The 20,744-nt window shown below is 41.1% G+C and overlaps 2 protein-coding genes across 6 annotated transcripts in view; one reads left to right on the plus strand and one right to left on the minus strand.

Annotated features, from left to right (window-relative positions):
- Positions 1-4,179: 4,179 nt before the first annotated feature.
- On the plus strand, positions 4,180-7,113 carry si:dkey-165a24.9 (probable G-protein coupled receptor 132). Its single transcript, XM_005940214.3, has 3 exons — positions 4,180-4,291; positions 4,368-5,233; positions 5,381-7,113. Exons 2-3 carry the CDS (start codon positions 4,653-4,655, stop codon positions 5,802-5,804), a joined length of 1,005 nt encoding a protein of 334 aa, XP_005940276.1. The 5' UTR covers positions 4,180-4,291; positions 4,368-4,652; the 3' UTR covers positions 5,805-7,113.
- Positions 7,114-8,019: 906 nt separating this feature from the next.
- Positions 8,020-20,744, minus strand: part of LOC102289745 (prostaglandin D2 receptor 2) — a 31,545-nt gene continuing 18,820 nt past the window's right edge. For 2 of the 5 annotated variants that reach the window (XM_005940208.3, XM_005940210.3), the window contains exon 2: positions 8,020-9,578. In XM_005940208.3, the coding sequence (XP_005940270.1) occupies positions 8,430-9,515 (1,086 nt within the window). In that variant the 5' untranslated portion in view covers positions 9,516-9,578 and the 3' untranslated portion in view covers positions 8,020-8,429. Of the gene's footprint in view, positions 9,579-15,827; positions 16,917-17,657; positions 17,755-20,596; positions 20,682-20,744 lie in introns of those variants that run through there. The other 3 variants (XM_005940211.3, XM_005940212.3, XM_005940209.3) reach the window with 3 other exon arrangements.

Below are 20,744 nucleotides of genomic sequence, written 5' to 3' on the forward strand. Positions count from 1 at the left end.
GATAAGATAAGATAAGATAACCTTTATTAGTCCCACACGTGGGAAATTTGTTTTGTCACAGCAGGAAGTGGACAGTGCAAAAGTTATGACGCAAAAATTAGAATACAATAAGAATAAATACAGTACACAGCTGTACAGAATAGAATAAAATAATATACTATATACAGTAGAATAAAATAGAATAAAAATATACAATAAGATAAAAATAGAATACGAATGCTATATACAACTGAGTAAAAATACAACGATGCCAGAAAAGATTATTGCACTTAGTGTTATTGCACATGTGTGGATGTGTGTGTTTGTTCAGTTAAAGTCTTTGTTGTGGAGTCTGACAGCAGTGGGGAGGAAAGACCTGCGAAATCTCTCCGTCCCACACCGTGGGTGCCGCAGTCTCCCACTGAAGGAGCTGCTCAGTGCTGTCACAGTCTGCTGCATGGGGTGGGAGATGTTGTCCAACAGGGATGACAGCTTAGCCGCCATTCTCCTGTCACTCACCACCTCCACTGGGTCCAGAGGGCATCCTAGAACAGAGCTGGCCCTTCGGATCACCCTGTTCAGTCTCTTCCTGTCCCCAGCAGAGATGCTGCCGCCCCAGCAGACCACACCATAAAAGATAGCAGAAGCCACCACAGAGTCATAGAAGGTCTTCAGGAGTGGGCCCTCCACTCCAAACGACCTGAGTCTCCGCAGCAGGTACAGCCTGCTCTGCCCTTTCCTGTAGAGGGCGTCTGAGTTATGAGTCCAGTCCAGTCTGTTGTTCAGATGAACACCAAGGTACCTGTAGCTGTCCACAGCCTCAATGTCCATACCCTGGATGTTCAGTGGTTGCAGTGGAGAATGCTTGTGCCTGCGGAAGTCTACCCGCTGCCTTCTTGCCATTAATCCTCCTCAGTTCCCTCCTAACCTGGGTGGTTGAGAGCATGTTCCAACATGTTCCAACAGAACATGTTCCAACATATGCTGTTAAACTGTTCTGCAACACTTTATGGGCCTCTACTGTACTTATACCGCGAGGAGCGGTGAGGGAAACATCAGACTTCACTCAATCTTAATTAAAGTAATTGTTTTATTGTCTCTTGCCAAAATCATGCACATACAGACAGCAACTTCTCAAAATGACTCCCAATCCATTTCCTGCTCCCTTTAAATACTCTAAAGACACGCCTTCTTAATACAGACTGGCCTATAAAAGAGCTGCAATTGAGGCAGGCCTCCTCTTTACTGGGAAAACAAGATGGCCACCACAGAGGTAACCTGCAAAACACTTTGTTACATGAATGCTTCCCAACACCAATCAAGGGAAAAATAAAAAGATACATTGTATAAAGTATAATTTCTTTATGCTCCCTGAAATAGGAATAAAGTCTATTTCAATAAAATGATTTGTTTCCCTGTAAAATTAAGACTGCAGTAATTTTGTCTTTACACATATCTGTCCTTTAGCATGTGTAACTAGCTTAATTTATCATTTAATTTATAATCCCTTAGACTTAAAAGAAGTGGTTTTTTTTTTAACTTTGTATTGGGGTCCTAATAACCCAGTGATTCAGACTGTCAGTGATTAATGTAGGCAAAGTCATGTGGCAGTTGTAAACAAACTGGCTCTTATATACCGTATTTCCCGGACTACAAAGCGCACCTGAAAATTAGCCGCACAAGCTAAAATCAGGGGAAAATCCTGTTTTGTACATACATTAGCCGCACCTGACTAAAAGCTGCAGGTGTTTCAATGTTGACTTATCATATGTAAGAGAATATGCACAAAGGGAATTGTCAGGAAAGAGATGGCTGTTTGGAGACACACCCCTTTTATTAATATTTTGCCTGGCGGATGGACATGTGACCAGCATACCACTCTTGAACCCCGATACTGTGTGTCTGATCACATGCCCTTCTGCCAGGCAACGTAGTGCCGTACAACAGCGGAACAAATAAAACAAATCGTCTTACGATATGACAAAAATCATGGACAATCCATAGAAAAGCCGCACCTGACTAAAAGCCGCAGGGTTCAAAGCTTGTGCAAAAAGTAGCGGCTTATAGCCCGACAGTTACGGTAGTTATTTTGTACTCTACTTCACCACTTAAACCAATTTATACAACGCGCATCATTCACCCATTCAGACACATTCATACAATGACTAAGTGATCTATCTGACATTCACATGCTGATCACCACATCAGGAGCAACCTGGTATAAGTATCTTGCCCAGAGATACTCTGTTAGTTGGAAGATCAGTGGCTTCTCTTCTCCGGCCCTAATGTCCAAGTATTCTCAGGCAAGCTACTGAGCAAACAATCTCCCCTAATGCATGCAGTGGCGTGTAAGTGTATACGTGATAAAAATACCTGAAAACCAAAGATTAAAACACAATATTAATATGTGTGTGTGTGTGTGTGTGTGTGTGTGTGTGTGTGTGTGTGTGTGTGTGTGTGTGTGTGTGTGTGTGTGTGTGTGTTCTGGTTCTTCCTATCTTGGTGGGGAACAAAATCTGAAATTTACTATACTGGTGGGGATCAACAGCCCTTGTGGGGACCAAAATCCAGGTCCCCATGGGGTTGTAGGCATTTTTCACACTCAGAATGTGGTTTTAGTGTCAGGGTTACAATTGGGTTATGGTTAGGTTTAGGGTAACGGTTAGGGTTAAGCATTCATTTTTGATGGTTAGGGTTAGGATAAGCAGCTAGGGAAAGCATTATGTCAATGAGATGTCCCCACAAGGATAGCAAGACCATACTATGTGTGTTCATGTGTGTGTGTGTGTGAATAGGTGAATGTGACAAATTGTATCAAAAAGCGCTTTGAGTGCTCTGATTGGCAGAAATACACAGCCTACCAGGGTTTCTGGAGGACTATTTAGAGTGACTGCTTCTGACTTACAATCTGTACAGTACATGGCTCCCATCTGTCTTTATGGCCAGTCATGTACAAAGAAATATGAAGATCTTTATTTGGAGCTCTGGAGAACCTATGTACTTTCTAATTTATAAATAACAAACTTGTGTTATCTGATGAATCAAAGTTTTGTGACATTTAAAAGAAACAAAAGTGAGTGATTAGGCTCCCCTCCCTCTGAACCCATGTGGTAAAAATACCAAGTAATACCTATTGTTTCAATACGCCCATTCTTCAGTCAAACAATTTCAATTGTGTACTCTTTTTTTTCGGTCTGCACTGTATGAAAAAAGTTCCTCGGAGCCAAAGTGTAAAACATTTACTGACTACAAATTATTAATTAAATCAGTTGGGGAAGAAGCTTATTCTTCTTTTACCTTGCAATAAATTTGACCACAGTATTGTGTTTGGTTTGGTAGGTTTGTCTATCTGCACCTTTTTTGCTGTGGTTTCAACCTTCTCTCTCTAATCTACACAGAATACACAAACCTACGCACACTTACTGTTTTGGCTATATTTGTGAGAACATTTCTCTTCACTCTAACTTTTTATTCCTATTTCTATTCCAGCCCTATAGTAATTCCAGTCTTAGACATCACATCAAGTCTTAACACTTAATTAACCCTTTAAAAGTGAGTACAGAAATGAGAGCTTAGATATCATCTCTAGTTTAAAACGTTCTGGCCCTCACAATAGCAGAAGTAAGCTCATACACACACAATTATATTTTCATGTCTTTAGAGGACATATGTTGGCTTTCATTCATTTCCTGAAGACTTAGATAAACACTAACCTCAACCAGAATTTCCTTAACTGATCAGTTATAAATGATCTAAAACCACCCTAAACTTTATCTAAAACCACAACACGTGGTGCTTTGATGAGAGAAGAGTTTAACTCTTTTAAGGCATGAAAAAGAACTGTAGCTAATAAATACAATTCCACACGACATACCTAATAGTTCGTTCGGTGTTGTTTAACAGCATGTTTAGAGGTATCACAGCATATGGGTTAACATGATTGATGGATTGTAGCTGGAGACTAGCTACAATCTAAAGAATTCTTTGGGAATTCCCATCAGCGGACACATCGATCCCTGCACTCACTGTGCCTGTCCATGCCTAATCTTTGTGGCTGCTGTAGAAGCAAGAAAGACAGAGGCTCAGAAAAAGTGGGAGCTTGTTTTTGTTCTGGGACAGAAAGGCGTTCTCCTGCCTCAGGATGTTGCCTTTAAAGCTGAAGAAGTGGGTTTCCTGTGGAGGAAACGATCACAGAATAGACAAGGCTGGGTCGAGGCAACGTGTTCCCAACATTGCTTGAGCACAGGTCGCCCGGCTGCAGACTGGGCTGCACACTATTTGTGGAATAAAGTCAGTCTCAAAGCTCTGAGGGGTGAGTACAAAGGATTTAAGCTTTTTTATGGGTTCAGTCTTCATGCACTTAAAAACTCATGGCATCTGTTTTGCAGGTTTTCATTTCCACCAATGGATCTGGGATGCTCTGAAGCCTGGTTGAGTGACAGCTTCAAAAATGAGGGTGATTTTTTCCACAGCAGAGTGGCTTTATGAATCTTGCAGAGTGGACAAGTGTGATTAGGAAGAATGCACCTGAGAACAGAGTCTTCCTTTCTTCCTCTCTGCCTTGAGTGAATGGATGGGCTTTCCTACATTAACTCACCGTTCTGTGAGTGTGAATCAATGTCTGATTGAGATCACCTCAAGTTTCCCATGTGACGTGTTTTACCCTCAGAGACATGTCCAACGATACCTGCAACCTCCCCTTGGACACGGACATATTTGGACTGACCTGTATTTATGGCCTCATCTTCACTCTGGGTCTCCCCAGCAACCTGCTGTCTCTTTGGGGATTGTACCACCTGGGGCGCTCAGGTGGCGGAGGCTGTCAGCTGGTCTACATCCTCAACCTGCTGCTGTCAGACTTCCTCCAACTGCTCACACTGCCCTTATGGATTCTTTACCTCCAGGGTCCACACCAGTGGCCCTATGGCCAGCTAACCTGTGAGCTAGTTGGCTACGTGTTTTACGTGAACGTCTATGCAAGTGTCATGTTCCTGTGTCTGATAGCTACAGACCGCTGCCTGGCTATTGTTTACCCATTCAGCAGCCGCAGGGTGCGAACAGTCAGAGTAGCAGCAGTGTCAGGTGTAGCGGTGTGGATCCTAACCTTCCTGTTCTGTCTGAGTGGGCTGCTGCCATCTGTGTTCAACTCTGACAGACTGCTGTGCTTGGAGCAGTACCCCGTCAGCCCCCGATATGCTCAATTTAAGATTGCCACTGTGGTTCTAGGCTTCTTGTTGCCATGTGCCATCCTGGGGTGAGTTAATACCAAAATCTACATGTGCACATATGTTTCTGACTTAATGTTTTCTAGATAAATCAGATATTTCCCTGTTCTTTTGGAACGTTTTGTATATTAGATTAAAGGCTGGTTTCTGATCTCCAAATCTGTTTCCTCCCTCAGCTACACCTCAGCCCACATTGGGGTGACACTCAGGCAATCTCCATCCCTCTCCGCCCATGAACGGCACAAAATCGTAGGAATTCTGGTCGTGATTACTGTCAACTTCATTGTTGTCTTTGGACCCTACCACCTGGTAGGTGGATACAGGTTTGTATCCTTGCTGCTGACTGATGATCCATGTGAACTGGAGCATTCACTTTTCCTCATTTATCGTCTGTGCTATGGTTTGACCAGTCTGAACACTTTGCTGGATCCCCTCTTCTACATCTTCCTCTGCCCTGATGCTCGGCTAGAGCTGCAAAGGTCCCTGCCCTGTTTGGGAAGAGGGCAAAACCCAAGCAAAAGCATGACTCTTAGTACCAGAGCTCACCCAGACACCAAGAGGGTGAGTGAAAATAGACAGAGTAACCTTCTAGCAATATAGTTTGGACTTGACCACAATCAAAGCAATTGCACCACCCAGTGGGAAGACATATGTGGAGTTTATGCCTCGCAGTGTTTCCACCTTTTCATCTAAAGAATTATTTGGGCATTCACAGTTCCTCATCTAGATACTGCTTAAAGGTAGGAGAGAAAAAATATATTTTTGCGCAAACGGTGACTTCAGCTTACATGTAACTCAGCTGAAATATGGAAATTCAGTTTCATATTTGTCAAAACCGCACATCCATAACTACTGTGAGTTTATGAAGCGATTGTTTTCTGCTGCTCAGTTTACGATCATTAAAAACTGCATTTAATCACACGTGTGCTGTCAGTAATTTTAAAAATAGAGAAGGTGTGAATCACTATGGAAACACAAGATTGTGGTTATATAACGGTAAGCAACTAGTCATACGAAGGTGCCAGGAATGCTTTTCTTTTCTTTTATTCATTTTCTAAAATGTCATTTTACTGCTAAAAGGTATTGACAGCATATGAGTGAGCGCTAAAGAAAACGTGCAATACACTTTTTCTCATAAACAGCTTGAGCAATTTCATCATAAAAGGAAACCGAATGTTTTGCATCTGAAAAAAAAATGCTGGTGTAGGCACTTACAGCTGCTGATAACATCTAGTGAGAAACACATTACACATTTCTTAAAAAGTCTAAGGCTCGGTTATATACAAAGCAAAAAAAATTTTCATCAAACACCCTCAAAACAAGAGAGGTACATAGAATGGGGAAGTTTTTGCAAATTTAGTGACATACTGCACATGACTGTATAATAATGCTAACTAAACTGTTTTTTCTTGCTAGAGTACAGACATTACATCACATATAATTCGCTAAATATAAGGAATACAAATGAGTCTAGGACTTTGTACTGAAAAGCTAAAATTAAATGATAAAGCTATCTTTCTCTATTTTTATGCAATATCTCTATGTCAAGCACAAGGAAGCACTGATAGATATTTTTACTGAAACACCCATCCCCACACATAATTTCACTAAGAATATGCAAAAGTTTTAGATTAAACGTCTGCAGCAGATTAGACCAATTACTGGATGTCTTTAATCTGAAAAGATACCATTAAGAAGCAAAGAAAGTTTGTAAAAGGACATGGAGTGAACTTTGCTCTTTGTGTTATGAAAAAGAAAGGCCATTTCTAAAATTTAATTATTTTGAAGAGAAATGTCTGCTGTCATTGTCTAAATACATGAAGAAGCATATGAAACCCTGCCAGTGGCGGACGCCCTCAGACATCGGTGCGTTGGTGGTTCTTTGTGTCTGGGGGTGGGCGTCCGGGTACACACCGGCTCACTCCTTGGCGGCCGCTTATCGGGGCCTGGAGCCTGGGGCTCGCTCGGGCCACTTCGGAGGTGGGGTGCCCCCGGCCTCTCGGCCTGGGGCTCGGTCACTCAGGCACGGCTGGCTGCCGGCGGAGCTCACGGGCGCGTCACTGCAACTCCCCCTGGCTTCTGCTCCGCGGCTGCTGAGTGAGCCCTCATCTGGGACTCTCCTCAGCTCTTTCTGGGACAGTGGCGCGGCTGCCCCTCTGTTGGTCTTCCTTGGTCTCTTGTGTTCTGGGGGCCTCTGGATGTCTGGAGTTTTGATCTCCTCCATACCTGCTTCATGCCCTGGAGGACGGGGCTGTGGCCCCCCCACACCCTCTAGCAGATCATTACATGAAGGAACCTTTTAAAAAAAACAAACAAGCGCGTCCATGCTCACAGGTGTACACACGGGTGATCACACCCACAAACTACACCCTTTTTGGCTCCTACCTCAAAGCACACTGTGTTCTGTTGATCTTATGTGCTGCACAATAATGTTTAATATTTAGTATTTACTGTCATATTCCCATATATCATTGTGATGTTGTTTATTCTATTACTCTTGTTCTCTTCTGCTTGTTTTCTTTTTTCTTTCTCAGCAGGTGATCCAGGTGATTGATATATGCATTTTTTTTCTGCTCATTCTGTTGGTTTTTGTCTTTTGCCCTTCTCCCCCGTCCCTCTTCTCAGCTGTTTCTCTTTCCCTCTTTCTTTCTCCCCTTCTTTCCCCCAGTCAAGTCTGTCCCGTATTCAGTAAGTGAAAATAAAATAAACAATAAAAGGTGAGTCAAATGGACCATTACGGCAAGGCTGGGATGGTCAATTTGGTAAAGTAAATCCGTTGGGCATCTTTCTTTGCCTTTAGACAACAATTCTGATGGCAAAAGAGCCAAACGAGACAGGCAAAAAAAACAAAACAAAAACCAAAAAAAAACAAACAAAGAAGCATATGAAGCATATGAAAACAACAGAAACCTCATAATATCCATCAGGTCACAAGTGCTCCATCCAGTGTCAGGATTAAGGTTGGATTTTAGTCTATCCACATGTTCCAAACATGAACTCCCGATGATGTTAATTTATACTAAAACATATTCTTAATCCTAGATGGGGCACTAATAACTTGATTGATGGATGGAGAATACAATGCTATAGCAAAACAGGTAAGCTTCTTGTGAAAAAGTATTGCCTGAGTGATATGTGTTAGACAACAGGGAACTTTTTTATGTGCAGTTGAGGTAAATAAAACCTTCTTTGCACTTACTAAAGAAGAGATGGTATGTTTTACTTCTAAACTGAAGTACTCATACTTTCTTCCTGAGTTGCAAGGGAATGCTTCTTTCTCGTCATTATCTCAGAGTTGCCGATAGAGCTCCGAGCTGTGCTGCGGCGCCGGGCGAACTCTGCAAGATCCTCAGCCAGAACAGACTCCATCACTGCACCGAGAGAATGTCGGATCTTATTGCACAGGTCAGGGCAGCTGAACACATACAGAACAGGATTGAGGACGCTGTTGAGGAAGCCAATCGTCGCTGCAACTGGGAGGGCCTGTCTTATAAAATTCTGAACAGAGCGAGAGTTTGGAGCCATCACTTCCATGACGATGAATATGTGGTAGGGTGCCCAGCAGAGTACAAAGCTCACCACCACAGACACTACAAGCCGAACAAAACGGAAAGGGCGACGGTTACATCTGTTTGCTATTATGGAGTGTACAACAGCATAGCTCACTATGATGATGACCAAAGGGATTAAGAAGGCAAAAAACAGCTTCATTATTGCCAGTCCTTCTTTCCGTTGTTTAATTATAGGTTTATTATTTGTCTGATTCTTTGGTTCAGGCAGGAATCGAGCATAATCATAGTAACAGAGATTCCGGCCATGTTCTACAGGGATGACGTCACGAAACAGGAAGAAGGGGATAGTGCAGATCAGAGCCATGGCCCAGATTACCCCACATATCTTCTTAACTAGTTGGATGTTTCTGTGGTTTTGGGCCCAGACAGGTTTCAGCACCACCAAGCAGCGGTCCAGAGAAATGGCCGCCAGTAGGAAGCCACTGACGAACATGTTGAGAAAAAAGATGGAGGAATGGATGCGGCAGAAAGTTGTCCCCAGTGTCCAGGTTTTGCCCCGGGCCATGTACAGGGTGAAGAAGGGCAGTGAAGAAGTGGCTAGCAGGTCAGAGACTGCGAGGTTCAGGATCCAGATGCTAATGATGGAGCGACGGACATGGAAGCCCACCACTGCAACGATGAGGAGGTTTTCCACGATGCCAATTGTAGAGAAAATGCCATGGAGGGTAATGGTAAAAACATTCAAAGAGTGGGACCCTACAGGGTGGCTGGATACATTATGGTTGCTATTTTCAGTCATCTTGGATGACAGATTTCTTGTCGTCGTGTCGGGTGGTTGCAGTTCAGATGACGTGCTTCACAGCTGAAAGAGAAAGAGATGATAACATGTAAAATCAAACAGTTCAGTTAGTGGAATCTGTTATGAAAGAGAAAAGTCATATCTAATTTTTTTTTTTTTTTAAGAAAACATTTTGTTGTTATTGTTTAAATGTGGTTACTTTACGAGGAATGGCTCAGCACAAATCTGATTTGTCTGTTCTTGTTCAGTAATAGTATATGGCTACTGGTCTATTTAGTATAGCTTAGACTTGTAGTCAAGACCGCCTAATCCGAGACCAAGACAAGACCAAGACCAAGAGGGTATCGAGACCAAGACAAGACCAAGACCAGAGGGTATCGAGACCAAGACAAGACCAAGACCAGAGGGTATCGAGACCAAGACAAGACCAAGACCAAGACCAAGTTGAGACGAGACCAAGACCGAGACCGAGTCGAGACGAGACCAAGACCAAGACCAAGACCGAGACAAAAAAAGTCTTTAAACTGCAGCCAGATGCTATTCTATATACATATTCAGGACACCTTAAACTAGTTTTTTAATTAAGCAGCAAGGCAGAACAAAGTCGGGCCTGTATCAAGACACAGGGACTAAACCCCAATTCAACCAGACCCAAAACTGATCTGGAATTAAAACAGGACTACAACAGTAACCAAGACAGAACCAGAATCAGAACTAGATGATAGTAGCACTAAAAATCATCATAGACCTGCACTACACTTATTTTTTAATTCTACCAAAGTACAATATTTAGATTGAGAAAAGTTTATATAATTATTTAGCCTTGTTGTGCAAACAAGCCTGCATAACTTAATAAATATAGAATTTGAAAAGTAACAAATGGTATCTAAAAAGAAACACTAGGTACTAGATACATGTTCTGATGAGTTTTGGCAAACAACCATTTGACTAACATGTGTGTCTCACCTGCTCTTGTTCCATCTCTGCTCCTCTCTCTCCCTCTTTGTGCTGACAATCAAGCCAAACACCAACATCATCAAATATACAGTTGAAACCAGATATTTATGTACTCTTCAGATAAAAACACAAACACTTTTTTAATTGTAACATCAAATCACATGGACTCTACTAACCTATCAGAAGCTTCTTTAGCTCAGAATGGAATCGTCTGGAGTTTTCTTATTAATTAACAATAAACTTAGTGTATATGTACTCCTAAATTTGATGAAAGTGATTAAAATAGACAGCTCCCTCTTTTTATTCTGACATTTAACTAATTCAAAAGATATTTCAACATTTATTTATCTAAAACAAAAGTTTACTCTAAATTGATGTTTAACAGTAAAAAAAAGTTTTTATGTTTTCTCCATAAAGTGTATGTAAATATCTGGTTTCAACTGTGAATATACTGCTGTGTATTGAAATTCCTCTTGTTTTGCATAGATATACTGAACAACATCCAAAGCATAATATATAAAATAACATCTACCTGAGTTTTTTCTTTGAAAGAAGCTCCTTATGTCCATTGTTGTGTTCATCAGTACACAACTGAAACCGATTTAGAGAGTTTGTTTAGCCGTGGAGGGTAACAACTGAAAATATGAAATGTAAGCTAAGAATCAGCATTGCTGTTCGGCTTTTTATTTATCCATTTGTTGATTCACTCGAAGAGCAAGTAACGCAACCAAGTGATCAGTTTGATATCAATCTTTTGTGATACACCGTCATATTTACATTATTAGTTCAGTACGAATGATTTGCTTTGGTACCTGGTCAAACTTAAGCTCTCCTCTGTCTGCAGCAAATTCGCAGGCAGCAGCTTCTCCCCCCTCGCTCACATGGGTGCTGCGCTCAGTCGCCTAGTGCCTGAGCTCGGATCATACCAAAATTAGGGGGAATTTACGACGGTGCGCTCTGTGCTTCGTGTGTTGTTTTTGGGCTTAAGCCCAGTAAGCCACCCCCCCCCACTCCGCTGATGGTTGACTCCAAATCTCCCGAACACTATGTCGATTTGAGAACGCAAGACCGAAACAGCGAGACCAAGACCGAGACCAAGACAAAAGTCCGTCGAGACCAAGACAAGACCAAGACAAAAGTCCGTCGAGACCAAGACCGAGACCAAGACAAAAGTCAGTCGAGACCAAGACGAGACCAAGACCACGTAAAAGTGGTCTCGAGACCAAGACCGGTCTCGAGACATCCAACTCTAGTATAGCTACAGTAAATTCGTATAGATTCGTATATTTCTACGCTATATTCAACATGCCAGATTCACACACATTCTATGCTTTGAAGTGCTTTCTAACTACCATTCATACTCCGATGGATGCATCAGAGATATCCTGCCACAAGGATATTTTGCATGCAAACTAGGGTGAGCCACCAACCATCAACTTTCCGATCAGTAGACAACCTGCTCTACCTCCTGAGCTACAGCCACTGTATGAAAGTGTTGAACCACCCCTTATTTCTTTCTTGTTTTCTAGTAAAATTGGAAATACAGATCTGGTACATTTATTTTATTTGGTATCCTTATTTTTCAGTCTGAACTCTCTTAGGTAAGCTTTCTTGTCATTTCTTTGAGTAGTCTTCAACTTCAACAGTTCTCCAGGGTTCCTGGGGGACAATCAAAGCTTTTCTTTGGATGTTGATTGGTTTTTATTCCATTGTCTGTTATAATTTCAAACTGCTTCGGTAATGCTGAGGTTGGGCAAGCTGCTGTGTGCTGATGATGATTTCAAATTTGGATTTATCACTTTATAGGACATGTTGTCACTTCTTTTCAGTCCAGTACTTGTGAAAAAAAGCATTCTTCAGGATGGAGCTGATATATGCCAAAATACACAACCGCTGAGACCATTTTCTGATCATGACTTGGAGATACTTTTCATCTGCTGCAGATCCTTTTTATCTTGGTCTGCCACTGCTTTTGTCGTTCACTTATCAATTTGCCCCAGTTTTCTTTAAGGACACACTGCACACCATCCTGAGATATGCCATTTTTTGACTAATGACTCATTAGGAATCACATTGTTGGTGCAAAAATACCATTTTATGCCTCTCAAACTGTGTTATATTTGATAGTTGCTGAAGTAGTTATTTGAAATGGGAAAAAATTCTATACTTTTGTTAAGGAAAATGAGTTCTTTAATACGTTTTCTGTTATGTGCACACAGTTAGGGAGTTAGGGATGATTCCATAGGTACTGTACATTTCAAGTGGCTTACAAAGACATTGCCCAGAAACTGGTCAATATTGGGTTTGTTACTTGTTACATTTCTTAATGCTGTAATGCTGAACAGTACTTGAGTACCCCCACAGAGAAACTAAATTATTACTTAAACTCCGCTGCCAATTACCAGTTAACAGTATAAATCTTTTGCCACACGTGAGTAGAAGTCATCATTCTTTTAGTGTTTAATTATTAACACGAAGTGGACAACACTGAAAACTGGTTCAAAGAGACTTCAAAGTGATTGCCACAGTGATTATACTGTAAAACCACACAGGAAGAAACCTTGGCTGCGAGACTGACTGCACAATCAGGTTTAACATCAGTCTGGGTTCTTCACATTGTGTTAGCATGCTATTTGTGGAGATGCTTGCAAAGAGTTGATGTCATGTTAATCATTTGTACTTACTTCTGTCCTAAACTTTGCACTTGACCAATTTACCTTGTTGTTTTGGGCCATTGGAGTATTCCTATCTCCACTTCTCAGAAGTTGTATACACCTCCACCATTGTCCCTCTCCATGCATATGAACTACAGTCAGTTGATTGTAGCACAAATGTGCCGAAAGAAAAAGACACGTTTTTCAACCCAGTATCATGTAATAGACACGCCGGTCCACTGTGTCCATTTCACGTTTGCCTCTCACTAGTGACTTCGCGGCTTTAAAAGTCTCCTCCTGCTGGTGATGCAGCTTCTACATGTGTGCCCATTTTACACTAGGAAGGAGAAAAGCATGATGAACACAGTGGACAGGAGCGCCTATTTCACACTTTGCTGTAGGACTGAGTTGCATTTGTTGTTTGTTTGTTTGTTTGTCTCCGCCCAGCACGCAGATAACTGAAGAACCTTTGGAATAATTTCAGTGTAAGGACATTTAACTACACATTTAATCCCTGGCATATGTTAATATAAGATTTAAAAAATGCAATAGTTTTTCCCAGTTCAGGTTTTCTTTAGTTTTGTTTTTGCCATCCCTGCCTTGTGTTCTGTTATTTACAATAAACCTCACTTGCATCTTAGTAAGTGCCTGCATTTGAGTCCACTTTCCCACACATCACACAACTGCTGCCGCAGCCTTGACATACTTAACTACTTTAGTGTAGTGTAACTGGCTTTGGGGAGTTTAATAAGCTGAAAAGCTATAAATAAATAATACATTTATTTAACATGCCAAAACTGTATGCCTTCCATCATATTTTCCAAAGCTGTCCAGCGGGCTAGATTGGGTCTCTCTGCTGTGCCGATTCTGGCCCCTGGGCCTTATGTTTGACATCCCTGATCTAGGCTTAGCAGTATGATTTGGCTTATGGTTGGCCTAATAGTGAGTAAATGGTTCAATAGACAGAATGAAGGGCAATTGAAATAATTTCACAATCACCCCCTCCCCCCCAGCAAAAAAAAAAGAAAGAAGTGGAATATATGTCAACATAGATTGCTGTCAGCTTCTCCACAGTGGGTAATTAGGAGACTACAGGTTGTTGTGTCTCATCATCATCATCATCATCATCATCGTTTATTTGTATAGCACTTTAAGAACACACCAGGCAGACCAAAGTGCTGAACAACACTGATCAAAACAACAACCAAATTAAAAATACCATAAAATCATTACAAACAATAAAATAAATAAGAAGGTGTCAGTTTCCTACAGAGTTAAAAGCCAGGGAATAAAAATAGGTTTTCAATCTGGACTTAAAGACCTGCACTGATGACGCTTGTCTAATTTGGAGGGGAAGGTTATTCCAGAGCATCGGAGCCGCAATTGAAAAGGCACGGTCTCCTCTGCATTTCAGCCGCGACTTAGGGACCGACAGCAGCAGCTGCTCAGCTGAACGGAGCGAGCGAGGAGGAACATGTGGCTTCAGCAAGTCAGATAAGTACACAGGAGCCAGACCAGTCTCAGAATATTCGTTTCTGATAGTATGACACCAAACAAGTTAAACTTTCTAAAGTACCTTGTTCCTCGTTTAGTTTTTTCAACAGCTGTTACACCCTTAAGTCAGTTTCCTGTGTCAATCACAGACAGTGTTTTTAACAAAACAAAACAAAACAACAACAACAAAAAAGTGTACACAAGACTGCAATCTAAGGGGTTGTAACTGTGCCTGTGTTTACATGGGCGCTTTCAGCTTAAGGTGAAGGTGAAGAGAGTAAGCTCGAACTGCAGGGCCCTGCACTACGAGGCGAGTTGAGCATACTCAGGCCATCTGTCCGTCAGACCGCTGACAGTCAGGATTAGCAGTCATACGAAGCTGGTTACAAACTTGCTAAATTAAACCAGGGTTTCCCCTGCATGTTCACAGGAAGTAGGCATGGTTTTGGTATCATCTGACCGGTTCACTGGTCACACGACTCTCTATGAGCATCACCTACTCGAGAGATTCTATCAGATGCTGATAAAATGGTTATCAACATAAAAGAAGGAGACAAAAAATTGAACTTTTCTAAGGAAAAAAAACTGTATATAAAACCTAGAAACTTTAAACTTATGCATTAAAGCTTACTCCCATGCACCATGGTCAAAGAGCTGCTGCAGTCTGTCTGCAGATCAAGTGAAGTTATTCCCCTGACTGAACAGGTAGTCTAAGAGTGTGCTCTATGTTCTAGTTTTTGCAGTTCTAGTAGTGTAAAAGAGACCTATCAGCAGATTAGAATCAAGCGTGCAACATTTGCACACTTTCTGCATCACCAACTGAATGTGTGTAATTCCTGTAAGAATGTGATGCATAGTTTGCGCTTCAGTCAGTGGTTTTAGTACGTTCGCTTTAACAACTTGCACCTATGAAACGCGTTGACCCAGCAGAGAATCAGTAATGCACTTTAATAATGCTGAACAAAAAAATGTGGCGTTTTTAAACTAAACTTTGAAACATCAGCTGCTCCCTGTTCTTCTCTGAGCTGCAAACTCGGTGCAGTTTAAGGGTTTGAGAGTAAAAATTAAACTGCAGTGTCTGCAGAGAATAATGTTTAGAATAATAACACTGCTGTAAAGTTCTTTCACTGACCACAGAAAGCAAACAAACAAAAAAAGTAAAGAACCAGGAATGGCGACGCTATTTTCTGAAGTATTGATTTCATACCTGTTGATATCTAATCTGCTTCACGGCACAAGTTACCATGGTGATATGTTCCTTTAAGAAGTGAATCACTTCTGTAGTTCAGCAAACCCAGTGTTTATCCTGAAGTTAGCTTCGTAATCCAGGCATCAGGAATCAGAGAAATCCGGGGAAAACTGAGAGTACATTAGGGGAGAATCACAGATGCTCTGACAAAGGACCAAGAGGAGTTTCTGCCCATAGTAATGGGGCAAGTGGAGACTAGTAGGGAACGAGGTACAACAACAGGGACAAACAAAAACAATGAAGGCATTTAGTCCCTATCAGAGTCCAGAAGATAAAACAGACAACAGTTCACACGCACCATATTTGGTCTATAATGCACTATTACATTTGATACCCACCTGCGATAAAGCCTGTCTGACTGGAGAACACAGTGATGAAAGGAGGGAAAAAGAGATAAACACACTCAGTCGCAAAAGAGTGAAATTACAGGCTAAAAAAGCAGAATCCACATCATTAGAGTTTACAGGGCACAGCTACTCTCACTCATACAGAAGACTGTTACACACTGCGGCAGTCGTCATACATTTATGTAAACTCACAAGACGCAACAGTGCATATGTCAACGTGGAGAAAAAAAGGGCTCAAATTATGAGGGCAGGAAAATAGCTGCACAAAAACTCTGGATTTAAAGTATGAATTAGGCCAAACACTTGTAACCAGGGCATCTGGTGATATAAACTATAATTCAATCCATTTCAATTCAAGTGAGTTTAATTCAACACCAGTCACCTCAAAGCACTTTACATTTTAAGGTAGATACTCTACAATAATATCATAAAAACAAGAAAAGAAGAAATGTCAGCAGTTGCATACAGATACACTACACACACATGTACATTTGTGTGGGAAACTTCCAGGCTTGCCATAAAGTCCTATTTTAAGAAACCACATTGGTATAAACTTGTAAACAGTGATGTAAATAGTCATGTTAATTATGGTTCTGTCAACAGCGTTTCTGTTTGTCTTTGCCAAACTGGCTGCTCTTATTGCTGCCTTTTCTATTCTTTTCTTTTCTTCTCTTTCTTTTGTTTGTCATTCTGGTCAGCCCGTCTGTGTGAGTTTTCACAGTTAGTGGTCACCAACACTACTGCCTCCCCCCCCCCCCCAAAAAAAAAAAAAAAAAAGAAGAAGAAGAAGAAGAAGAACAACGCTTTTATTCTGCACCTCCAGCATGCATTTTTAGAGTGACACTGCAGAACAAAACAGCATTATTTGAAAGCAGCTTGATAGCTGAAAGCTGAATAATTTTGTTGGCAGTATCTCTGCATCTCTTTGTCCTTCACACTTATTGCTCTTGTTTCCCACATCCTCTATACACAACTTCAACTGCAGATGTATAACATGACCTAATGATGTAGCACACGCATATACAATGAATTAAATATGACATTAATTAACTCAACGGCTAACATTATTACATCACAACAAAGACAGCTATAACACCTAAAAGCACTAAATTAGGAAGGAGGACTGGCATGAACAATTTGGATTATATATATTTTGTCATTCATTGATTTATTTGGTTACTGTGTTGCTGCTGATGGAAACTGTGCCAAAATCTTCTAAAAATTCTATCAAAAGTAGTTTTGCAGCTTTTATTAAAGTAAGTCTTTATCTGAAAGATATATTACAAGCCACATCATTCATGCTCATATTAAACTGGCAAGATATTACCCATTTCCAGTACATTTCATGATTCCAGTGAATATGGATCTGAGTCATCAAAACCTGCTCTTTGAAAGTGAAACTGGACAATGGATTCACAAAATGCAACAACAAAATTCTTACCGGTTCGTTTTGTTTCTGTTTTGTCTGCAGCAGGTCTGATGTGGTCTCTGTCGTGCTGTGTTACTAGATGACACTTTGACAGCACTAGCCTCATGGATGTATAAGTACTGTGAAGTAGGAAGTCACAAACCTCAGAATCAACCTAAAGTCTTCACAAGATTGAAGTAGACTATAGCCAAGTGTCAAACCAGACACCAGTTTCTAAAGAGGCCCAAGCTGTTCAGACACATAAAGTCACCAGTCTGTAACTAAATGAAGATAGTCATTTTTAGATTGATACACTGCCAGTATATAAAGTCAGTATAGACTACCACAGTATCATTTGAGTTACAGGAAAAAGGCCAGACGCTATCACTGACATCTACAAGCATTCACACAGCATTGCTTTCATTTTTGCAGACATTACAGCTGTTGAAGACTCAAATAACTGACACGATATCACACAGAATCTACTTTTAATGCATTTCCTGTGTGATATATATCCTGTAATCTCACGTATTTTTATCTGCTAAAATGTTCAAAAAGTCACTGGTCACTGTTTTAAAATATATAAATACCAACTGGCCACTATATCAAGTACATTTTGTTAGCGCAGAGTTGAGAAGATAACATCACACAATTGGTGCAGAATCGTCGACTGCCTATCTGTGATTCAAATCTCGCGTTACACCACTATTCGGAGGTGCTCTATTAGACTGAAATCTGGTGACTCAATTTGAGTACAGTCACTGTCATGTTCAAGAAACCAGTTTGAGACGATTCAAGCTTTTTGGCCTGGTGCATTATTGTAGCCATCAGAAGATGGTACACTGTAGTCATGAAGGAACGGACATGATCAACAACAGTACTCAGGTAGACTGTGGTGTTTAAACGGTGCTCAGTTGGTACTAAGGGACACAGAATGTGCCAAGCAAATATCCCCCACGCCGTTACACCACGACCAGCTTGAGTTTCACTACAAGGCAGGATGGATCCATGCTTTCATGTCATTTATCACAAATTCTCACCCTACCAACCAAATGTTTCAGGAGAACTTGAGACTCATCAGACCGAGTGACATTTTTTGTCCAGTTTTGATGAGCCCGTGTTAATTGTAGACTCAGATCTTGGGGATGAAAACATTTGAGAAAATGAGAGTATTTCAGCCAGTTCTGGTAAACATCCTGTTTGGTTAACACTGAGTCTCATGCATGCTGTTAAATTTGGATCGTTTCTCTCACCCATATTTTGCGTTTTGTCCTCAGAGCCTTCTCTCTGTCTCTCTCTCTAGCTCTGGACTTGAACATCTCACTTGCGCAACCAACCTCTCGTTATTACTGTGTGCTGTTTTTCTTACTGCTCACCTTCTGCTCTCTCCTTAACCAGACGAGGCCTTTGACAGAAGGGAGTTCGTTTGCCCCACTGTCACCAAGTACAAAGTACCTCAAAGTGTGAATCCAGCCCTCCTCTATAAGTGCACTGGGTCTACACTGACACCTGCTGGCCAATGATAGTGTCGCCCCTTCAAGAAAGCCCCTCAAAGTTGCTCAATTTTATCAAACCTATGCATGATAACTGATCGGGAACATAATACAAATTTCCTAATTACAGACTTTATCACAGGGAGTTTTCTCAATTACAAAGCAAACATGTTTTTAATATGGTGAAGAATGAAGTGCTGAGTTATAACTTCTGCTTTTTGTCTTTCTATATTTGGTGGGTGATAAGGAGAGAGCACAGGGCATGGTCTATGTTTCTTGACGTGAAAATTATACAGTGACAAGACAGAAAAAAAATAGTTGACTGCACGTCGCTGACAAGTCATTGTTTTCCCTACGATTGTTTTCCCTCACTCTGCAGTGAAGTGTGAATCTCTAGAGCTGTTGTTGTACTTTCCTCTGCATGCTTGCTTCAACAAATAACATCTTGGCAAACCTTTTCTGAGGTTAGTCATTTGTCACACAAGTTTCTCTGGAGCTTGTCCAAAAGACAAAATAAATAGATTTGAATTCATTTAATTAAGACTTTACAGCTTCATCTCTGTATTCAAATGATTGGTATGCTTCCTGTTTGCGAGAGACTATAATTTAGAGGTGTTGAGTAAACATAGCAGTCATTAGGTTACTGTGGGAAACGATGACAGCTACAAGCACACACTCACTGCATTTTAAACAGTAACAGGGTGTGGGGTTGCAGTCTTCTCCAGAACCACTTATCCAAAGAACATGAGTGAATGATTGAAGCCTTCTGTGATGATCAGGCTGGGTTAAGGATTAAATATTAGAAAGAGGCTTTTAAATTCATCAGTGTCCTCACAAAGATAGCCAAACTACTCTATGTGTGTGTTTGTGCAATCCTCCCCACCCGGGGAGTGGACCGCGCATAGTCACCCACAGATGTGACTTTAGACAAAATACCATAGCTGCTCATGCAACAAACAACCTGAGACTGCACTTATTGAGGTCTTCTGCAATACACCAAATCAGAATCAGATAAGAGTTTACAACTGATCAGACAGACAGATTCTTCACACCACTTACATGGACTGATTGACAGTCTGACTCGCCTGGTTTCATGTGATCTTTCCAGCTAAGCAGTGTCGGATCTGGTTAGTACTTAGATGAGACACCAGCGGAGGGAAACAGTAAGCCTAGCTTATAGCCATACCACCCTGACCACACCCGACTGAGCAACACATTTACTGAAGTAGTTCTGAACAGCGCTAAATCTTAAAATATGAAATACTAGCATATGACATCAACCAAGATTCATCTGTCAAATCATAAAACACCCAAGAAAGCTCTCTGATCAGAGAAAACTGCTTCGTTTACTATGTTTGCATTATCTGTCAGTATAACACACTTGATGACCTGACATTTACCCAAAATAGCACATCTGCGCTTATCTCCATATACATTTACATGTACATATCTAATGCCCCAATGCAAATGCATGCTCACCTTCCTTTTTTTGAAAGCAGACTGCTTCCTCTTGTCTGATCTGTGCAACCAAGGAAAAAGACCAGTGGAATCCCCCCAAAGCTCCAGACCTGCTCTGACCTCTTTTTGTTCAGGATCTGTGCTCTGACAGCAACAGTTTTACTACTGC

Source organism: Haplochromis burtoni, unplaced genomic scaffold (genome assembly GCF_018398535.1).
Source record: "Haplochromis burtoni strain Fernald_Lab_line unplaced genomic scaffold, NCSU_Asbu1 Contig_279, whole genome shotgun sequence".
NCBI lineage: Eukaryota > Metazoa > Chordata > Actinopteri > Cichliformes > Cichlidae > Haplochromis > Haplochromis burtoni.

Excerpts from the sequence above, each read along its gene's own strand:
- si:dkey-165a24.9 (XM_005940214.3), top strand. The coding sequence starts at position 4,653 with ATGTCCAACGATACCTGCAACCTCCCCTTGGACACGGACATATTTGGA. Across the intron at positions 5,234-5,380 it reads TTGCCATGTGCCATCCTGGG|CTACACCTCAGCCCACATTG; the intron begins GTGAGTTAATAC and ends TTCCTCCCTCAG.